The sequence below is a fragment of the Carassius carassius genome, chromosome 43, assembly GCF_963082965.1.
Source record: "Carassius carassius chromosome 43, fCarCar2.1, whole genome shotgun sequence".
NCBI classification, from domain to species: Eukaryota; Metazoa; Chordata; class Actinopteri; order Cypriniformes; family Cyprinidae; genus Carassius; species Carassius carassius.
Window position 1 is genome coordinate 24449212 of NC_081797.1, and position 23254 is coordinate 24472465.

At 39.6% G+C, this 23254-nt stretch overlaps 1 protein-coding gene across 2 annotated transcripts; it reads right to left on the reverse strand.

Annotated features, from left to right (window-relative positions):
- Positions 1 to 428: 428 nt before the first annotated feature.
- On the reverse strand, positions 429 to 21467 carry LOC132124625 (filamin-C-like). 2 transcript variants are annotated; one of them, XM_059535725.1, is made up of 48 exons: positions 21011 to 21467; positions 19800 to 20048; positions 18910 to 19007; positions 18210 to 18360; positions 17848 to 17966; positions 17663 to 17740; positions 17394 to 17556; positions 17113 to 17313; positions 16881 to 16937; positions 16119 to 16256; positions 15883 to 16009; positions 15641 to 15777; positions 15362 to 15555; positions 15163 to 15276; positions 14834 to 14977; positions 14595 to 14718; positions 14352 to 14512; positions 14176 to 14266; positions 13931 to 14100; positions 13706 to 13823; positions 13353 to 13615; positions 10863 to 11460; positions 10602 to 10778; positions 9561 to 9723; positions 9273 to 9433; positions 8941 to 9108; positions 8645 to 8768; positions 8393 to 8549; positions 8111 to 8300; positions 7987 to 8010; positions 7584 to 7828; positions 7270 to 7369; positions 7037 to 7177; positions 6267 to 6395; positions 5946 to 6119; positions 5672 to 5833; positions 5386 to 5589; positions 4635 to 4787; positions 4409 to 4531; positions 4017 to 4253; positions 3658 to 3927; positions 3413 to 3550; positions 3200 to 3315; positions 2333 to 2465; positions 2033 to 2209; positions 1708 to 1926; positions 1286 to 1498; positions 429 to 1190 (listed from the first exon to the last, which is right to left on the reverse strand). In XM_059535725.1, the coding sequence occupies exons 1-48, from the start codon at positions 21381 to 21383 to the stop codon at positions 1003 to 1005; spliced, it is 8154 nt and encodes a 2717-aa protein (XP_059391708.1). In that variant the 5' UTR covers positions 21384 to 21467; the 3' UTR covers positions 429 to 1002. The 2 variants fall into 2 exon arrangements, with proteins under 2 accessions (XP_059391708.1, XP_059391709.1); XM_059535726.1 differs by lacking the exon at positions 16881 to 16937.
- Positions 21468 to 23254: the final 1787 nt, after the last annotated feature.

The following is a 23254-nucleotide window of genomic DNA, read 5'->3' on the forward strand; positions in this document are numbered from 1 at the left end:
TGTTAAAACAACTGCGTGGACAATGGTTCAATAACCAAAACAATTACAGTATGTAATTATTTTCAATGGGTTAAATTTGTGGCTTCCTGAACTAGATTTACTTTCTTGTAGTGATTCATAAAGTTGCCAAGAAGTTTTTTCCCGGCTGGGAGCTATGTAGCATTACCGATGTTTGTATATGATAAACAAACTGGGCTCATCCAATGCTCAATATGAATGATACATGAAGAGAGAAATGCACATTTGAGATCAGAATGCAGAGCAGTAGGCAAAGGATAGTAAAAAACTTATGTCTTGAAAAAGTCTTTAAATGTTCATGGTATGTATGAATACTGTATAGCTAAAATTCTTTTCAAGACTAATCAAATATAGGATTCAGCTTAGAATACATTAAATGTAATACATGTCTGAATACATGACACAAATACGTTATTTTTTTATTATTTTTTTATTCTTTATTTACCTTTCCAAATGCATATTAAATATTTGGTTAATATAACAAAGTTACACTCTATAAAGCATATAAAAGCACTGGATACATCTATACACTGCTGCAAATGTCAGAACACAAAATCATATTTCTATGATTTCCCCTGACCAACAAAAGTGCCCTTGAGAACAATAAATCTCCCTCTGTAAAATATAAATTTTCTCTTTTGCCAATTAATCAAAAGAGGCATTCATTGACATTTAATTGAACTGTTCCTTTATTCATTTTTATTAATTAAAACTCTTCTCTATTTTCATGTTAAATGGGACATTGTGGCATCCAGAACAGTATTAAAACGCATTTGCGTCAAACAGGTAAATAAAATAAAATAAAAGACAGCACCTTCTAAGATCAGCCTCTGTCATAAAGCTTTCCTCAGCAAGAAAGTTATATATATATATATATATATATATAGTTGCTTTTTTGTATTTATTTATTTTTTTCTCTCCTAAATTTAGAAACTGTTAAATTCAGTTTCTTCTTGATTAAGAAATCTAGAGGTATAAACCTGTTTAGGGAACACTCACTTGGAAGGGACTTTCTGGTACAGTTTCATCCCCCCATTTGACAATAACAACATAGTTTCCTTTCTCCTTCACTGTGTAGGTTACATTGTAAAGCTTGTTTCCCATATGTTTAACGGCTACATCTTCACATGGAGTTCTGGGACCATGGACGCCAACCATTAGCATGTTTGTTCCTTAAAGGGAGAAAAAACAAAGTAAATATCCTCTATAACAGTTTTTTGATGGTGCTAAACCATTATAAGCTTAATTTATTTTTTTTTTATTTTACCTGCTGTACTACAGTCAACGGAAAAAGTGTTCTTCTGACCCACAAAGGCTTTGGAGAGGCCGGCACCATGGCATACAACCTTACTGGCATCTGAAGTTGACTTGGAGCTAGACAGAGAGCTGAAAGCACCTGCCATCTTTGAGGTTTTGGTAACCGTCTCCACAGTGACTGATGACGTTTCATGTAGACTGTGGCCTCCAGACAGACGCATACCTACAGCAAAAGACAGACGTGTTAAAATAACTCTTGCAATTGTACAAATATTATATACCTGGAAAAAATTCACTGGAAATCTGACGATTTATTTAAGGCAAAATTGTCCCTGTTTTTGGGGTATACTATTGATTACCAACAATAAAGTCAAGGGGACATTCCTTTACATTGAAGAAGGAAAATTAATCAACCAGTGTTAATCATCCTACCTGTAATCTTTGCTTTGAAGGGACTGCCAACGATATGCTGTGGCCCACCATATTTGATGGATATAAGGTAGTTTCCTGGCGCCATCGGTGTATAAGAGACTTTGTAACCTTCTAGACACTCAGTGCAGTCCATTTTGACCTTTGAGGGACCATCAATAGTAACAGATAAGGCACCTGAACCAGCCTTGCATGTGTTTACGACAAACTCAGAGGAGACCCCTACAGAACAATAAGAACACAAGATTTCAGTTAGATCAGCCAGTAATGTAGAACTGACTGAGCAAGAAAACCTCCAACAACTTTATACTAAATCCTGGACCAATACCTGTGCGTCCACCTTCAAGTCCTAGACCGAAGGCAGTCACCATTCCTGGATCCCCAACACTTTCTGCTTCTCCGACACGCACTTTGAATGGGCTTCCTGGTATATGGCTTCCATTGAACTTCACGTCAATGGAATGAACACCATTCTCACGTGGAATGAAGCAAATTACATTCTTGTCTATGAAAAGGAGGGTATCGTGATGTTAGAACAATTAAGGATTTGCTTATTCAATGAAAGTTACACTCGTGATGCATGACAGCAGTGTTCTTAAAACAAACAATCAGCAGGTCTACAACTTACCGCTATCCAGTTCAGTCACATAACACTCCTCTATTACACCAGAGGGGGCATGAACTTTTGCATCTATGACACCTCTCGCCCCATTCCTCTGAACCGCAAATGAGGCTTCCTGATTAATCTTCAAATCCTTCTCCTGGATGCAAAAAGAGGTATCAAAATTAGATTTCCCATTCAAATGCACAGCAATGCATTCATGCACAGACTGGGAGATGGACAGATAGGTAGATAAATAGATAGAACACTTAATCCCTGCTCAACAAAGTAAAAGCATGGCCCTGGATAGACATGGAGTCCAATTACAGTTCATGGACAAAGATAACTCAGCCATGACTCAGAGCAAAAATAGTTGTTTTGGCAAGCTTTTATGTTACTGTTGCTGTAGTTACTAACATCATTTGTTATGCACCACAAAACGAGTCATAAGGTTCAATTTATTGTAATTGAGATTCATACATCTGAAAGCTGAATAAATAATCTTTCCATTGATGTATGGTTTGTTAGGATAGGACAATAATTGGATGAGATGCAACTATTTCAAAATCTGGAATCTGAGGGTGCAAAAAAATCTAAAACTTTGTCCAAATGAAGTTCTTAGCTAAGTATATTATTAATCAAAAGATTAAGTTTTGATATATTTACAGAAGGAAATTTACAAAATGTTGTCATTGAACATGATCTTTACTTAATATCCTAATGATTTTTGCCATAAAATAAAAATCTATCATTTTGACCCATACAATGTATTGATGGCTATTGCTACAAATATACCGGTGCTATTTATGACTGGTCCAGGGTCACATATGATCTAAGCATTCCTGATTGTTCTGTAAGGCATAGAGCGGTTGTGCCCAGCTGTGGAGCTTATACCTGAAGACTTGTAACAGTGAGTCGACCTGCATCATCAGACAGTGTAGCAACAGGAACAATGAAGGGGCTATCTGGGATGTGCTCATTGTTGAACTTGATGGAAACTTCATAGTCACCTGAGAGAAGAAATGGAGAACGGGAATGCAATGATTTCAACTGGATTTGCAAAATAAGTATAACTCAAATCATAGCAAGTTCTGTAGTAAACCTCACCTGGCTCCTGCACAATGTAAATAACACCACAGGACCCATCTTTTCTGTCTTCAAAGGAGATTTCAGCCTTACTTGGACCCTCAACAGCAATGGACAGACCGCCTGCTCCAGCCTCTCTCGTCCAAATGCTAAATTCAGCTATCAATGAAAATGAAAAGAGGGATGCAGAAGATGAGAGGAAAATCTATGACAGTATTTATCATTACAAAAAAATCTGAAGAAAACAAATCGTGTTTAAAACATACCAGGAACTTTTGCGACAGCTCTCTCTAGGCCTGTGCCTCCAGCCCGGACCTTGTGAGAGCCTCCTTCCCCAAGAGGCCCAACCGTGAACTGGAAGGGGCTTCCAGGGACATGCTCACCCCTGTATTTGACGTTGACGGTGTGAGGACCCATTTCAGCAGGTACGAAGCGGACTCTGTAAGTACTGTTCCCGCTATCAACAACCTCTGCATCGGTTACATTTCCACCAGGGCTGGTCACCTGGGCTGTCATTCCCTGAATCTCTGTGTCAGCTGGAAATGGGAAAACCAATGAAGGTACCAATAAAAAAAGCTAGGGGTGTTTTGGGGAGGGAGGGAGCTTAATAATGGTTGATCCTTACCTTCTTTCCTTACTGCACCAAAGCTACCCAGTCGTTCTCTTCCCAGGAAGGACTCAAAAACATCTCTGAAAGGGTCACCGCCAACCTGTGTACTCTCTTCTAAGTGTACCTCCCGCTTAGTCTCACCTCCGTGGCTCTTGCTGATCTCTGTGCGTTCTGTACGTGTGTAAGTGTGGCTACTGCGTGTGAAGGTACGAGTTAAGCGCTCCTGTGCAGACAACATCTGAAACCAGTTTCCTGTGTAGAAATGCATCGGAGAGATTTTCAGAAACTTTAGTTATTTAAAAAGTCTTCAGACACCCTGGCTAACTCTGTAACAGTCTATTGCATTGCATTAAAATCCTTTTTTTTTATCGTATATACATATATATATATAATATAATTGTCTTTACCTGGGATTTTGAGGTTTAGGTCACATGCACTGCCTACTGAGGCAACAGAGGCAGCTTGACGTTTTCTCGTTATACTCTCTTTCATCCTTCCTTCTCCTGTTACCTTCACTGTAAATGGGCTTCCTACAAGAGTGTGACGAGCAAACAAATTGTTACAAATCTCTACAATTATCAACTGCCAGTCTACATGAGTATATCGTTGTAAAGAAACACTAAAAAAAGTAACCTGGTATGTGTTTGTCTGTAAACTTGATGTTGATGATGTAGTTTCCTGGTTCAGTGGGGCAATATGTCACTTTACATGTTCCATCTTCCATATCCTCACAATTGATATCCACTTTACTTGGACCCTCAATTGACAATCCAAGTCCTCCATATCCTTTAAAACCAAGACAGTGTGAAAATCATTTTAATTAGGGAGAGTGCATTAGGTTTAAAGTTGAAATCAGTGTTGGCAGTAATGCATTACAAGTAACGCAATCATGTAATCAGATTAACACTTTTACATTTAAATAATAACAATTTACATTAAAATATCTTTATGTATTTAATGCCATTTTATTAATCAATGTCTTTGCTGCTGACCTTCAATGATCCAGTTCAACCATACTTATAAGTAAAAATTACTTTAGATTATAACTTCATTATTTTGCATCCTATTCTTCATGCAATCCAGAATAGCAGCACAACTGAAAGGTTTGTTTGGTTGCGCCCTCTACTGTACAGATGTGAATTTACATTTTCTGCTGCTGAGGCTTATTCTTTTCACTTTTGGTGTGAAAGGACTTTTACATTTGCCAAAATAGAACGTTGTTTTATACTAAAAACAAACAAGGAACCCCAGCCCAGATGAGGAAAAAATAACACAATTAGGTATGTTTTAGCAAGTAACGCAATATTGTAATGCATCACTTTTAAGTTAACTTCCCCAACCATGCGTAAACAACTGTAAGTGCAAAAGAACTGCAACAACATACCAGCATTTCTAGTGTCCACAAAGAACTCAGCCACTTCAAAGGTATGTGCTTCAACGAGACCTTTACCAAATGCCTTGACCCTGCTGGCCTCACCAATTTCAGATGGCCCTACCATAATCTTAAAAGGGCTGTTGTTCACGTGTTTCCCACTCTTCCTCACACTGACCTCATGCTCCCCCACCTCCTTCGGGGTAAACGAGAGACCTGGTGAGGCAAGGAGAGCAGAAATTATTTAATGCAAAAGTAGTATATGCAGAAAGCATTTTATAGCCTTTTATGTGCTTACCAATGTGCCGGTTGGGTAATCTCTTCAGCAGGCACGGTTCCTCCTTTCCTGATGGAGCTTTAATACTAGCTGTCAGATAGCTCAGGTCTGTTTCTGTGATCTTCAGAGAGACATCTGCTGCTGTGCCAACGTTCATCTGCGATCTTCGAAGTGAATCGTCACCTACATGGACATGATACATTAACAGAGAGGATGGTAAGTCACCATTTGCAAAAGGGGGCATTTAGCTATTTTTTCCAGGTCAAATTTTGAAAATCTCAAGTGCTTGTCATACCAGTGATCTTTGCTGTGAAGGGGCTGCCAGGAATATGACTGTTATCAAACTTGACAATGATGTTGTAATCGCCAGGTGAAGTGGGCAAGTAGGACACAGTGCACGTGCCATCTTTATTATCCTTACAACTGATTTCTGCTTTAGACGGACCCTCTACAGCAAGGGACAAACCACCTGTGAAGGGCAAACAAAATAGACTAATTGTTACATGTATAATATATATATATATATATATATATATATATATATATATATATATATATATATATATATATATAACTATTTACATTTGCTTCGAGGCTAAGCAAAACCTTTACCTACCTTGTCCAGCATTCTTGGTAACGACAGTAAAAGTGGCTGGTTTATTGACTGTCCCATGGCACAGACCAGGTCCATAGGCTGTGACCATTCCACTGTTCATTACATCTACATAGAACTGCAAAGGACTTCCTGTGAACATAGTTGCATTCAAGTCATGATTCTGTAACAAGTGTAACTCTCTGCAAGTATTGCGTGTTTGCAGATACAAAATAATTGAATATTATCAAATAAAAGTTCTGTCATGACAACTCTCCTATGCATAAGCATGGTAATGTGCATGGCAATGTTAATGTGTTTGGTCTTGGTGGAATAGATCTGCTATGCATCTGCTTCTGCTGCTGCTGCTGCAGAGCTAGTACCGACACCAACACATCCACAACATGCTGCTGTGAGTATGTAAGAAATACTGCTGCTGCACATATAACATATATAAAATAACCTCCATATAGCATACATGAATACCCCATAGAAGATCTATACAGGTTGAGCTGGGGAAGTGGAGGGTTTCTGAAGCACACTGCAACTGCTACAGCAATGAGCCAAATATTTGAATGCTGAGCAGCGAGCTCATTGGCCACTGATACCAAAAGAACCAATCAGCTGCACCATGTGATAATGATGTCATTATGTCAGATTGAGTTTGACCAGACTGTGCCACCTAAAGTTTCATACCAGAACTTTGTATTTATATATTTTAACTATGGCGTTTTTTATTTTAACCAGACCCTTTTTTGGGCCATTTTGCACATAATGCCAAAATGCAGTCCAACCTGGGATGTGGTTGCCATCATACTTTATATCCATTTCATGCAGGCCTCTCTCTGTAGGCTGAAATTGCACGGTGACTGTTCCATCTTTGTTGTCCCTGATGAAAGGACGAGCTGTCTTACCAGAAGGCATACGCACTTCCCCTGCAAATAAAACAAACATGGTGCACTTCAGAAAACAGTACATAAGATTAGTCACATTGTCTGCTCTAAATGAATATAATTAAAGATGTTACCTCTGAGCTCTCCTTGCTGCACAGTGAATGGGATAACTAAGTTCAGCGGCTGAAACATGGGCTTTGTGTCAACTCTCGGTACAACAGGCTGATCAGTAGCCTGAGATTACAAAAGAAAGACAATCAACAATCTACAATGTTTCAAACAGTGTACTGTTGTCTTTCCACCTCTTCAACACTGAATATTTTAAGCATTTCATTCAAATCCCACTCTATTGTAATGTCCCTGGCATTAGTATCAGTAGCTCTATCTATCATGGCGTTATCATGGCAGTGATACACAGTCCGCACACCTGTTCAGTAAAATCACTCACCATGACTTGAAAAGGGCTTTTAGGAATATGTTGCCCTCCAAAGCGGATTGTGATGACATATTTTCCTGGCTCGGGTGCAGTATAATATATGTCAAAGGTGCCATCTGGATTTTCTGTAACATCCATATCCAGCTCCATGCCATTAGGGGTCAGAACCGTACATGTCACCTTCCCTTTTCCAGCAGCTTTGGCATCCACAGTGATGAATGTCTCTTCTGCGATCTTAATATTGGGCCCAAGGCTTTCTGCTCAAATAAAGATATTGTTAGTACCAAAGAATTAAACCTTGGAAACGTATTACTTGGTGTAATAGCAGAACATTTATAGTGGCAGAAAATATTATGCCATTATACAATAATTATTTCTTTTAAAACTATCTTAAATTAATTTCCTGATTTCTTACCAACACCATGTCCTCCAATAGACACTGAAAATAAAAAGCAAGCAAACAAATTTTAGTAAAACCAGAGATAAAAAAAAGCTATGAAACTTTGAAAACTTTGAAAGCACCAAAATGGAAAAAATACCTGTGAGCAGGCACTTGCTGGCATCGCCAGTGGGAAAGGCTTGGACATTGTAAGGTGAGTATGGGATGTTATCTCCACCATACTTAATGGTTATGGTGTAGCGGCCAGTCATGTCTGGCACATAAGATACAGTGTAGGTTCCATCTCTGTTGTCTTGAATGCTGGCTTTTTTTGGCTTTCCCTCTGGATCCTTAATGTTTAAATGTGAAACAACGTTTAAATGTGCCACTTTGGTAATATATGCCTTGTTTTGAGGTTTTCCATTTAAGAAGAGAGGCTTACAAGGATTTGAACTGTCAGAAGGCCTTTTCCTGCATCACGAGCATCAATGGTAAACTCCACCGGAAGACTGGCAGCCACTCCTTTAGTGTCCAGACCGGGTCCGCTAGCACGCACCTTACTGGCATCATGTGTGGGGGCTGAATTGACTTTGAATGGACTGTTAACAACCAGAAGATACATGGAATGATTATGTTTTATTACTGTCTTGAGGTGACAATTAAATACAGTCTAAAATGCATGACATGATCTTACCTGTTAGGTACCTCTTGGTTGGCGTATTTGACGGACACAGTGTGTGGCCCCTCGTGTGCAGGGGTGTAATTGACAGTATATGTTCCATCCCGGTTGTTTTTAACAACTACAGGCTCCAGAGTTCCTGTAAAACGAACATGTTCAAGATTTCGAAGGGAAAGATCATTGTTCAGGGTTAAGTATTGAGCATAGAGTTTTCTACAGTAAATATCTAGTACAAGTTATTTAGTGTGTTAGGCTCATATGTTGTTGTTGTTGTATGTTCATAGTGAACTGGAGGGGTTTATGTTATGTACCTTTTGGACCGTACAACTGCACCTCTAGAGGAGCCACTCCTGCTTTGCTGCTGTCCACAGTGAAGGTTTGTGGAACATGTGCGGTAACTCTGTTAGCGAGTCCAGGACCTGAGCACTTCACCTTACTGACATCCACCACATCCTTAACCTGCACCCGGAATGGACTGCCTGAGAACAGCAGAAGAAGAACACAACTATAAACCCCCCAAAAAATAAACAGTAGCAATAAAGCAGATATAGAACTATACAGTTAATTAACTATATAAGATAATACTGTAATATTCTATAGGTAATTGATGTATTTATAGGTATTTAGGTGTTTTATGTTTTACCTGGAATAGGCTGGCCTCCATAATTGATATTAATATCATAGTCTCCAGCAGTGAAAGGCATGTATTCAACACTGCAACTACCGTCTTTGTTGTCCTTACAGAACATTTTGGCTTCTGATGCTCCTTCAATGGTCAAGCCCAAACCACCCATCCCAGCACCCCTTAAAATCATAAGCATGGATGTACAATGAGACATAAATAACTCAAATATAACCCAATCTTTTAAGCAAATATGATTTTGTCTTCAGGCACCAATGATTATATATGCTTACAGTATAGACCCCATACCTTGTCTCCACTGTGAAGCAGTTGGGTTTGTTAACTAGCCCACCTTCCAGGCCTGGACCATAAGCTCGAACACGTGTTGGATCACAACCTTCAACGACTGACACCTTAAAGGGGCTCTTGGGAACAGCAACATCATCATAAAAGACCTCGATCAGGTGCAAACCTACACAAAGCAAAGAATTACTTCAATTTTAAAAAATCTGGTTTATTGCTACTTTTTAGGATACAGCTGTGGTAAACATGTTTATTTATTTATTTATTTTTATTTTTTTATAGTTATACTATAGTTGATATTCAGGGTTTTATAACATATAGCTTTTGGTAACTGTGAATGGCAGCTGTTGCTGGTATTAATACAAGCTGTATCTCTGTACAACAGTGTAGAAGGCCCTAGACAGGCACACAACTATTTAATAATCTCTTCTTACAATGCATTTCCTATTTATAAACTCTCCCTGCGTCTGTCATATGCTCTCATTCAGTTCCCCTTCTATGCTCTTACAGCTTCTGAAAACATGCCATGGTCTGTTTTTATATATAGCCAATCCCAGATTTATTATATGCATACAAGCATCTCTTTCTGATAGGATTCCCTCACCATCTATTACATATCTACTGTGAAAACCTACAACTTGCATTCACTTGTATTTATATATAAAATAATTGGTCACACTTTAGTTTGAGGGCACCAGTTTTCACTATTAACTAACTATTAGCTGTGACCTTTGCCTAAATAAACTCCTAATTTGCTGCTTATTAATAGTCAGTAAGGTAAATGTTAAGTTTAGGTATCGGGTAAGGGACCTAAAATATGGTCAAGAGTAAAATAATATGTTGCAGAACAAGCCATTAATATGTGATTAACTAATGTGAAACTAATAAACAGCCAATATGCTGGTATAAGCATGCTAATAAGCAACTAGTCAATAGTGAGAATTGGTCCTTAAGCTGAAGTGTTACCAAATAATTCAATCACTTTTTTGAATGTCTTCAGTTTTTTTTTTTTTTTTAACCCATTTGTTCAGTGTTTTCATGACATACCATCCTCAAAAGCAGTGTATTCCACTCTGTATGTGCCGTCACCCTTATCAGTGATATATGCATCTGTGTTTGCGCCTGATGGATTGATGATGCGAATCTTAACATGATTTCCTCCTTTGGTCTTAGTCTGGGCCCGGGCATCCACAATGAAGTGTGTGGTCACCTCCTTAAGGACCCCTTGAGTCACAGAAAAACAGGACAATAAGGTATAAGTGATAAAGGCAATGACAGAAAGCTGTCATTAAAGTTTTTAAATACTACCTCTGGGCTCGACTCCTGGTCCGTACACTTTAATCCCACTTGTGTCCACAGATGGCTCCACCTGAACACGTATGGGGCTCTTGGGCACCTGCTGACCTCCATATTTAATGGTGATGGTGTGTACACCATGAAAGAGAGGGGTGTATGTGACAGAAAATGTTCCATCATTGTTATTTTGAATGCAAACTTCAGCTTGAGCCCCTGAATCTGACACAATCTCAATGGTGAGTTCAGCCTCCCCAGCTCTACTGCAGTCAACTGTGAAAGTGGCCACCTCACCAGCTTTAGCCCGCTCCAGTCCGGGTCCACTCACTAAAACTTTGCCAGCATCCAGAGCTGGCTTGACAACAGCTTTAAAAGGAGAACCAGGGATATGAGCTTCCCCATATAGGATGTTGATGTTGTAGTCACCAGCCTCTGTTGGCAAGTAGACAACAGAGCAGGTTCCATCCCCATTGTCTTGGCACTCAATCTTAGCCTCACAAGGGCCTTCCAGTGTTAGACCCAGACCACCAGCACCTGCTTCATTTGTGTCAATAGTAAACCGTGCAGGCTGACCCACAATACCACTCTCAAGTCCTGGTCCATAGGCACGAACCTAGTGGGAAATGAAATGTGAAATGATAGAGCTCATACAATATTGCAAAGAAACTAGAATTTAAACTACCGATTTAAATTTTCTAGAACGAATCTGATTTCTGATTTCTGAATTTTTTTTTTTTTTTTTTTTTTTTTTTTTTTTAGAATTTACCAAATTTAGAAGGGGAACTGAAGAATTTTTTCTTGTGATTTTCTTTCTAAGAACTATAATTAACAGCATATACTATATATAAAAATATTTACATAATAAAATAAATTATTAACATAACAATTACCAAAATTTGTACTAAGTTACAGATGTTCTTTCACTTAAACAACTCTACTTAAAAGTAGGGCTGTGCGATTAATCGAAATAAAATCGCGATTTGAGTGTGCGCGATTTCTAAATCGCTTTATAGCACGATTTTCTGCAGCCCCGACCTCCTGCAGTATGTTATCTGAACCAATCAGGATGCAGCGCACCTAAGTGGAGCGCGAGAACAGAGCAGACTGGGCATATGCCTAACTCCAGGTTCACACATTCTGTCTGTGATGCATAGCCTTTTTTTTCGAGCCCATGTTAATGGAACAGAACGTTCACACTGCACGTGGTAAAAAGATGAGAACAGAAAAGGTTATAAATAGAAAGGTGCGAAAAGATTTAATATCTTGCGTGTGAGCACAGAGAGAGTTGTGAGTGCACAGGACACAGGTTGAGCGAGAGGAGACACGTTGTACGGCAGCATATATCTGATCCTTATACAGTCTATGATCTGAGCATGCGCATCTGGTTTTGTTAACAGAGCAAAGGAAATCTGCATGCGAGTCAGTGATGCACGGGTTGATCCAAAATGAGCGGGTGCCTGCGGTCGCCCGCAGTTACCCGCGGTTATGAGTCATTCAAAAATATTTTTAATGACATTCGGGTCGCGGTCGGTCGGGTCCTAGTACTAGACACATCTTTGAAATACATAGGCCTACACTTTATTGGCCGAATAACTGGCATGAAGATGACTCACGAGCTCAGTCTGCAGGTAAAAAATCGTGATAGGTTTTTTTGTCCATATCGCACAGCCCTACTTAAAGGGGTGGTTCGGGATTTTTGACATCGGACCTCATTTTTAGGTCAGCCTGGTTGTTATTCATCAGTGGAGACATTTTTTTTTTTTTAATTATCCAGTCCTTATATTTGGATAGTTGCCCGATGCTAGGCTAGCGCGAGTCAATGGGTATATGTTAGCCAGCCAAAGTTGACTATTTTGTGAGTGCGCATCATGTTCTCATTTACTATGAAAAATAAAGTTTAAACACAATACATTGCATCCCGCACCAAAACAACCTGGCCTGGTTGAATCTGCTGGCAAAGACTGGGGGTGGGGCCACAAATCTGTGAGTACAGTTTACAAATCCGTGGGAATGGATTGTGAAAGCGTGCACACGGATTATGAATTTGTGGGTATGGATTGAAAAACCAAAGGTATGGTTTACAAAATTTGAGTGCACAGACTGGAAATTTGTGGGTGTGGTTTATTAACGCGTGGGCACAGGTGACTTCCTGGTCTCTGTAAAAACTTTCTGTGTTGCTCAGTTGTTTTGATTTCTGCATGAGTCTTTTTTATTCAGGCTGCATGACCATCATCTGCACGACATAAATACATTATCATTCGCCATTTACACTGAATACAATAAAATCAGAATCATTCTCACGCAAAAATGTATGGTGGCCAAGTTTCAGTGCTTGCCTAGTTATTTCTGTTATAGACGTTTTAATCAGGCTTCCTGTCTTTTTGGGTAAAAAGTAAAATTCTCTCTCAATTGATCATGCAGAAAATCGGCTGATTCCAGTCCCTGGTTGGTCGGTCTGTGCATCTCTAAAAGAAACCTATTATTTACAATAAGCTCTCATCTTACCTTTGAGGGATCGGCAGGCATGAGTCCCTCTACAGCGAAGGGACTTCCTGGAACAGGGTTCCCATCATAGCTGATGTCCACCTTGTAATGACCCTCTTCAGGTGGGATGTATTTCACACAGGTGGCCTCTTTGGTCTTGTCTGATTCCAACTTACAAGGTATTGGTCTACCAGAGGGTGAGGTTATGGTCACATTTACCTTACCCTGTCCACCTGCCCCTTTCGTGCTAACAATAAACTCCTGGTCCTTTCCAACTTCCACTTCTGCAACACAAATAGCAGTTTAGTAAGGATTGGAGCAGTATGACTGTATGGTTTATAGTTCTGGTTTAACTGTTGAGTTAAAGTGCTTACTTTCATTAAGGCCTTGAACTTTGACTTTGCCAAGATCAAGTGGAGGGGCAACTGTGATTTTGAAAGGGCTTTTAGGAATGGGATCTCCGCCATGTGTGACCATTATAGCCATCTCACCCTAATTTGCAGAAGATTAGGCATTTGGTAAGACATAACATTTCCCATTGTAATAACTTTCATGTTCAAAGTAAAACCAAAATGGAATAGATGTTAATGACTCCTGACCTGATGAAGGGCAGTGTACTTTACGGTGTAGGAGTAGTCGTGATTATCAATGATTTCAAAATCTTTAACAGCATTTCCTTTGGCAGCAGTTTTGAACTGCACCTCTGGTTTAGCCTTTCCTGCTCCCTTCGTGAAGATAGTGAAATGGGTTGGAATATCAACTTGAACGCCTGTAAAACAGAGCAGTGTCAATTAAAACTCATTTCTTTGGGGCTTAAGGTTTTAATGCTGTGGCTTACACCCACCTGTCTTGTTCAGTCCAGGACCTTCAGCTCTGACTTTACCAGCATCGTGAGAAGGATCCACCTTGACTTTGAATGGGCTATTGGGGATTTCCTGTATTAAGTAGAGAAGAGTTTGAGATGTTCTCGTACCTTAGTGTACAATTGGTTTTTGGCTAAAAGAAAGAAGGCTGCTTTACCTGATCTGCAAAGAGTACCATGATGGTGTAATGGCCAGGTCCAGGGGGTGTGTACTTGACAGTGAAGGTGTCATTATCATTTTTAATGATGTCAAAATCGATATCTGCCTCTGCTGGACCCACCACACCTGGGGCAGATTTGATCCCAATGCTGATATCACCTACAATGTAGTCAAAAGGGTTAGGGTTTACATTTACACTCTTTTATGTGTCATATAAAGAAAAAAATAAACTTGTGCAAACCTTGGCCGGCTTCGCTGCAGTCAACAGTGAAGTATGTGGGCTCATTCGCCTTTAGGCCAGTTTTCTCAACTCCAGGCCCAAAGACCTTCACTTTGTCAGGGTGACAGCCTTCACCAACAAGGACCTGTAAAAGACAGAGTTTTAGGCAATAATGTGCAAATCTCAAACAGTGACTCATCTAATGCTGTTGCTCCATCACAGCATAACACAGACTAAAATACTACACTAGGAATACTCACTCTAAAGGGACTCTTGGGTACATTGACCTCTCCCCAGGTAATTATTATGGTGTGCTTCACTGGCTTGGTAGGAACATACATACAAACAAAAATGCCATCTCCCTTATCAGTAATCTGAATGTCAATCACACAGCCTTCAGCATCCTAGAAGAAAAGCCCAGCAGGTCACTATTTAGCCAGTTTGCAGAAAAAAAATTCTTAGTACACATTTTATGAGTCTTTGTCCTCTGTTACCCTGTAATGCTGATTCTAATTACAGGACTTATGTTTAATTATAGCCTGCCATTATTTCCAAAGGAAAACATTGAGAGTATTACACATGGACACACCTGAGCATAGATCTTCAGACTGCCTTTGCCCGCTTGTCGAGCATCAACAGTGAATTGTGTTGATTTGTTGACAATAACTCCAGTGGGCTCCAGGCCTGGCCCGAATGCTTTGACCTGCACATGAGATCTTTCAGATCAATAACACTGACACTGACAGCAAAAGTTAAGACTTTGAGCATTATGTTCATGTGTTAATCACCTTCTCAGGAAAGACATCATTAGCTGCTGGAAGTATATGGGCCATGAAGGGGCTGTCTTTGATATCTTCATCATCACAGATGACATGAACTGCATAATCTCCGGCTTCAGTGGGCCAGTAACGCACATCACAGGAACCGTCACCTTTATCATCACACTCTATCTTTGCTTGAGAGGGGCCCTCAATAGAAAACCCTTTAGAGAAAGTGAAAATGTAAAAATTTGTTGTATGCATACAAGAAAATCTCAATTTTGTTCTTCCTCATCTAGAATTACCTACCTAGAGATCCTACTTCTGTACCAATAGCCTCAACAACAAAGTCAGCTGACTTGCCAACCATTCCTGTCTTCAAGCCAGGACCCCAAGCCCGCACCTTCTGTGGTCCAGCTTCCTTGCTGACCTCCACTTCAAATGGGCTAAAATAAAGACAATACATAAATATAGGGCTGGAAGCTTTGAGGTAAAAAAGTGAGTATATTTGTACTACAATGGATAAACTAGGTTATCCTATTAGCTCCCACCTGCGTGGAATAGGTTGACCTCCCCATGTGATGTTCACATTATATTTTCCAGGCTTAACAGGACAATAATCACACTTGTACACTCCATCACCAACATCTTGTACTTTCACAGGCACCTCTACTCCTCCTGAAAAAATATGCATTCAGTCATCAGCATTTCCTAAACACAGGTGTATTAAATGATAAGCAAACTAAGAATGACACCCTTGTAAACAGCAAATTTAAAAATGACTCACCAGGCCCTTTCACAGAGACCTTCAGTTCTCCAGTTCCTGCTCCTTTGGTAAAAACAGTGAAATCTGCCACCTCTTTTACCCGAACACCCTTAGGCTGCAGTCCTCTTCCAGTGGCACGGCAGGCATTTGCATTGCTGGCTGATGGGGGAAAAAACAAAGCAAACAGATAATAAAATGCCCAAAACTTCTCCAAATACACAGACCGAAGCAGTGTTAGTAAGATCAAGCAAGGTGCCATGCATCTGATGAGTTGCTTTGATGATGAACTGGAAAACTGCAATGCTGCTTTGTTCAGCTGTCACAGATCCTCATACAGAACAAGTCAAATATGATAAATAAAAATATGCAGTACACAGAACATCCATAAAATACAATATCCGCTTTATGATTCCAGATTATTGGTCACATTACTGGAAATGTCATTTTACAAACATGCAAATCGACAATGCTACATCCAAGCCCAAAATACTTTGATCTATTACAAAAAGATAAAAGTATATTAAAAATCTGCCTTTTTTTACATGACACTCAGGCAAATATCCTTTCCTCCATGACTTTGGAATTTAGTGTAGTGTTGTATAAGTTTATGCCGCTATGTGTTCCTCCAATACAAACACACTTACACACTAACTTTTGCCTCTTTCCTACCATGCCTCAAAGTGTGTGCTTTGATGCATGGCAGGAATCAAGCTGCTGCGAACAAGCAAGAAGCTAAGCTCAGATACTGTTGCCTACTGTTGCCAAAGTCGAGTGGCAGCGCACCTTTCTTTGTAAGAGCGAGTACCTGCTTCGGAGCCCCAGAAGAAGGTTTAGGGTGTGCTACAAAATAAACAATTGTTTTTTTGTTTTGGGTTGTGGGGAGATTCTTTGTCTGTTTTTGATTATTGCCCATGTACTGTTCCATTATGACTGACACATTTAAAGACATTAGAGGAATATCTTAATAAGACAGCAAGATACAGTATGTAAGAAAGGAAAGTTATCAGACACTTACCCTCAGAGACGTGCACTTTAAAGGGGCTGTTGGGTATTGGCTGCCCAGCAAAGCTCACATGGATGGTGTGCGGTCCTTCTTGTACAGGTTTGTAGGTGCATCGGAAGATGTTATCACCCTTGTTTTCCAGAAGAACTTCCACAGTGTTGTTTTTATTCTGAGGGTCAACGATGACCACACTAACATCTCCAGCTCCAGCACCTGAAAATGGTGAGACAGGATCTTGAGTTCACCTTCATACAGAAAAAGCTTCTTCCAAAACAAGTCTGTGTTCTGCTCACCTGCGGTGTAGATGTCAAAATACGTAGGCTTATGGGCCACATTGCCCAATGGCTCCAGACCTGGACCTCGAGCCTGAACTTTTTTGGGATCACCCAGAGCCTTTCCCACATTCACCATGAAGGGGCTCTTATCAATGTCCTGACCAGCGAAGAGTACTTTCACCTGTGATATATAAGAATAAATAAACAACTGTGCCACTGGAAGCAAACCAGATTACATGCTCAGATGGACACTAAATGGTCAACTATGCTCTTTTACTAATGCGTACCTTGTGGGGTCCCTCAACTTTGGGCAGATATGTGACAGAGAATGTTCTTTTCTTGTCATTGTTGGGGACAACTTTAGCCTAACAAAATAAATATATGGATTGTAGTTTAAAATGTCATTTATGGTTTGTTTCACATTGATGCGATAATTACAGAATGTCAGAAGACAACATTTGTAATGTCTCACCTCCTCAGTGTGACCCTCTGGGTCCTCTACATACACAATCACTTCTCCAAGCCCTGCCTCCAGTGTTTCCACAGTAAAAACAGCTGGCTTCAAAACCATGTTCCCCTGAGGCTCAATACCTGTATTCATGAAAAAATACAAATAAAACTGTGATACACAAGCAATAGTCAGTCAGGATGTACATATTCTATGCTTGACTGTATGGAAACAAAATATCAAAAGTACCAAAATAAAGGCTAAATAACTGATATTTTAAAATTCAATCAGCTTAATAATGTGTATGTGCAGCTCAAAAATGCTCTGTGAGCTTGTGTTGACAGAGCACATTTTGTGATTGGTTTACAAGCCTGTAGTTTGCTCACCTGGTCCATAGGCCTTGGCCTTTTTGGGGCACAGCTGCTTTGTCTTAAGAGGAGCTCCAGGCTTTAGTTTAGCTTTGGGAAACTGGGAGAGGTATGTCATCACTGAATGCTCATCCACATCTGGATCCACAATTTCCTCTGGAGCTATCACCTATAGATCAAAGATTTATTATAGTATTGCATTGTATAGTGCTCCTTATTCAGTAATTATTGCTTTTAAGTTGCATATGTATGTGTTCAGAAAACCACTACATTACATTTCCATTGGAGAAGTAACTAGTCAACTAGTCGTAAGACAGTTTATGACAAGAATCATACGCATTGCATGAACAGTGCATTTTCTTTTCACCGTCACATTTGTTCTAAAATCACAAGGTAATGGCAATCTCTTCAGATACTATATTTATCCACAGAGTGCTGAGACTTGAGAGCAGCCTTCAACAAGTCAAGGACTAGGAACCAGACCCCTCCCATATCCCCTCAACAGTAAGCAAGAATTTATGACACATACCCTCCGCCATGCGTGGCATCTCACACTTATCCCATGAGGATAATGGAGCAGGCAGCACTCTGTGTCAAATTGCTGAAACCACTATCATTTTACACAACCCCATGCCTAGACGCTACCTTCTAGCCTGAAGTAGGGTAAAAAAATCTATTGGCTGAACATGAAGTGTGTTAATTTTAAGTGGATGTTCACCTGAGGCACTCCGAGCCAGTCATCGGCCTGCTGCATGGCCTCACGAGCGTTTGCAACCGGCTTGTTGGGGTCCCATGTTTGCCAGTCAGGGCACAGACCTACACAAAGAGTTAAAATTATATAAGTGTATCACTTAAGTTCTCCTTTGAAGATTAAGGCCACATAAAATACATAGAAACGTTCAATCAAATATGACACCAGGCCTCCTACAAACCTTTTAGTAAAAAAATGTCTAAAGAGACTTATAATGTAACTTAAATAAATGATGATAATGGTTCTGCTGTGATTTGTCAAAAGCCAGCAGCTCCCTGTATGGTCACGACTGTCTGGCATGGACTGTTTCATTTCAGCTACACCGAAGTAAACACTTTAGTTCATTACCCCTCTTTTCTCAGTAAGCCTCCACGTGAGCAAAGAGCTGCTCAGAAAACAGGTCATGATTTAGATCCAGTCAATATATGCAGCTCTCATTCTCTATTGTATTGTATAATTTATCCATTCTTATAATACAGGTTTTACTTATATTTGTTCTTGCTAATGGCAAAAATGGACTGAGCTCTCTAAAAGGAAAGTGAAAGAAGAGGATATATATATCCTCACATTATTCAGATTTTTATTATTGGATTTATTACTTTACTGATTTACTTTATATTGTAGTTGTCACTATATATTAATATTATAAATGAATAATGTTGTGTTCTTGCCCTTATGTCAGAAACATTAACACAAATGAACAATGAAATGTGGTCTAAGTAGTGAATGTAAATTACCCTATAACCCAAAATCTTACAATCTTGAGAAAAAAAAAAAAAAGTGTTGTATTTCCTCACCCAATCACAACTGCCCAAAGTCAACCATACAAACTTGATAATGTCAGAAAGTGAACTTACCAGGGGCACAGTTGTCCACGAGGGCACCGAGGGCCTTTCCATCCCTCCAGTCCTTGTTAAAGTTGTTAATAGGCAGCTCTGGGACCTTGTTCTGAATCCAGCCCAACAGCCTTTGTTTGGGAGTCAGTTTCTTAACCTCTTCATCGTCCTCATCATCCCACATGGGCATGGAGATGGAGTAATGGAGAATGAGTGTCCAGATGAGTCCCAGAATCAGCTTCAGGTTCCCATCTACAATGGCTTTGCTGTCTGCACAGGTCAAAGACAATCAAAGGGAAACTGATGAGAAAATGGACTAACAGCTGGTATTAACATGGTACTTTTACCGTACCATTACATTCAATGACAACCGCTGGTTTACAGCGAGTGATTTTCTGTGAAAGCGGGCTCTTAACATAAATCACATTGAGGTATCAGCATTGCAATGCACTCAGTATTCATTAATACTCCAACAGCCTGCACAGATCTGATACAACCTTTAACCTTTACTCAGCAAACAAGCTGTAGCCCTTCAGAACTATTTTCCATTTCACTGACACATGGGAGTCCAATGCGAGCTACTTCTACATGCTGCTGATATACTGCTCCCAGACTCTTGACAGCTCAGCTTTAAGAGAGTGAGGTAAAGTAGTGAGCATTTGACCGCTGATAAGATTTAAGAGCAGGCTTGTGTGTTAATGACAGAGAGGTTCGGCAGTCGTGCTTACTGGGGTACAACAGCACAGATACAAAACACATAAGTGTGTGATAACTTCACTTCTATTAATAAACTATTAACAAACAATGAGTCATGAATAAATCAGAAGTAATTCATAAGATAACAATCAGAAGTCATTTCTAAGATGTTTTAATGTTAAATAGATTGGTTGTTGGTGTGCTTTCAAACGTATCAAGGGGCAAGACGTTATATTAAGGAGCTGACTTAACTGACTTAAAAACGACTTGAGCTTGGTCTGGTGAAGTCTAATCGAATGCTCTTTTATTCAGTCATATTTAGAATATTAGTGAATAAAATCAGTTAATATAAAGGCTTCAGATTTTTAGAGTCTAAATTTGTTTATTATTATTATCAGTAGTAGTAGTAGTAGTATCATCGGGTTTTTAGAGTTGTTTGAATGCACAATAATACACAATAAAATCTCCGAAGTTGGGACTATCTTTGCAACTTTTCCTTCAAAGTTTGAATTAAGATCATTCCTTTTTAAGCTTACCTATTGACACTAGTTTGATTCGCTCCCGGTCCAGAAACTCCAGCGCCACCGACACGTTCTCCAGCTTCATTTGTCTGAAGTTTGGTCTGACATGATGCTTTCTGTACATTTTCTTCTGACTGAGGACTTCCAGGAGCGAGATGAGCTTGAGCCCATCGCCCAGGTCTCTCTGGAGGTCAGTGAGGGTCTTATTGACGCATTTGAGATGTTCATTGCACCATCTGGTGAAGGTGTTCTGCTGGATCTTCTTCCACGGCGCGTCCTCGGCCAGCTCTTTCTCTGTCGAGGGCATCTCCTCCTCTTCCTCTTCCCCGAGGTCTGTGCCCTGGTAGTATTGCGGCGGCAGATCCTCTAAATGTGTGTAATTGCTCATGATGGACTATAGCTTTTAAACGTCTAATGATGGAAATTCACACCTCGTCACTTTCGCGGGAGAGTGTCAGAAGCGCGTTCACTGTAAAGCAGATCAAAACCTAGATGGAGTTTGAAAAAAAAAAACAGACAGGCTTTCACAGATACTTGTGAGAAGTGCTCTACTGTCGGGACGATGATGGATTATCCGATTTACGGTTTACAAGGCGGCCGGTCCCCGTTTTTAATTCTCGGTTCACTGACGAATGTAATCGCGACTTCTTAATGGACACTTTGAGTTTGAAGAATATGACTTTTTGATAAATGAAACTTCGTTGCTCCTCAGCTCGCAGCAGTGAGACTCTGTTTGAAATGAGGAGAGAGTGAATGAGGGGGGTTTAAATGCACCAGGACCCCGGGGATTACATCACACTGATGTCATGCTGTATACTGGAGTATGACGAGCAGTTGACTCATTCTGAAGGATAACTGTGATCGATCGGATTGGTGGAAATGACTGAGGCAGCCTGTGATTGGCCAGTGGAGACGCACTTATTTCTGGACTGTCGGGGTCAGTGGGCATGTCCTGTCATTTGTAAACTGTGCGGTCACCGGCTCTGTATGACAAAGTCACGGCAAAAATAGAGGGTGACTCCGGGCAACACTTTACATTATAGCCTCCATGTCACATGTTATTATAAATGATGAGTATATGTAGCACGAGATGTGATTACAAACAACTCCTTCTATACACACTGTAGCATATAGAATAATTTTGTGCTTATACTCTTTTCACAGCACTTTACAAATTGACATTATGTGTGCAGTGTGGCTGACACACCTTTAAATCAAACTGCATTGTTATATTTTATTCTATTAGCCTATTTCCTATTCTGTTATATTACATTTAAAACATGCTTCCTTTATTTTATTCAATTCAGAAACATAGACATTGCCAGCCCTGAATACAACAGGTGCTGTACCTGCATGTGAAATGTAAGATCGATTTGAACTCTTGTTCATAATCAGTTCTCATAATAATAAATAAATAAATACTTTATTTAAAAATAAATAAATAAATAAATAAACACTTTATTTAATGTGTATTTGTTACACGTACTTACTATTATAAGAATGAATTATGCTTATTAACATATAGTAAGAATATAGTTAATCAATATTACTCAATACTTAAATATATAATTACACTGTAACAAGGACACCTTAAAATAAAGTGTAACCAACAATACTTAAGTGCTTTTATAAAGATCTTGTGATCCTTCTGCTTCTACAAAATCATAAGAGTTCAAACTGTGACTGGTTTCATGTGTCACATGACAGAAATCGCTCTCAGATTGTCATCCAGTCACAGCATGGCATGTGCTCTTGCACTTCTCTGTGGTTTGGTTTGGTTTAGTAATGTGAGAGCAGGTGATAGTAATAAGTTTGGGGAGATGAGTGTCAATATGTTGCGAAAACAAGTGTTTTAAGGAAATCGGTTATATATTTTATTAGAACAAACATCACACATGTAGCAGATTTCTCGCTTCATCTTAATGTGTTCTAGAATTGTATCTGATTATAAATGTCTTGAGTTGCAATATGTTTGGCAAAGATTGTGTTCACCAGTGTTTATTTTGGGCTGTTCCCATCTTTGCCAAACAAAGACCAGACAAAGTGACTCAGCATGGCTGTTTTAGATGAATGTATGTGGCTTTCTGGCACATCAGTGACACATCAAATGATTAACCTGCGTTTCACGGCATTCAAATGTCTATTTTATACCCCAGATTCCAAGGATGATGAAATATATACATCTTGTAAGAGGCAATAAAACATGTGATCTGCTATTTTAAATATCAGCTAAACCAAAGTATAAAGCTTGGGTTAATG

Excerpts from the sequence above, each read along its gene's own strand:
- LOC132124625 (XM_059535725.1), bottom strand. The coding sequence starts at position 21,383 with ATGAGCAATTACACACATTTAGAGGATCTGCCGCCGCAATACTACCAG. Across the intron at positions 8,011-8,110 it reads CAGCAAGTGCCTGCTCACAG|TGTCTATTGGAGGACATGGT; the intron begins GTATTTTTTCCA and ends TTTTATTTTCAG. Across the intron at positions 2,466-3,199 it reads TCACTGTTACAAGTCTTCAG|GAGAAGGATTTGAAGATTAA; the intron begins GTATAAGCTCCA and ends TTTTGCATCCAG.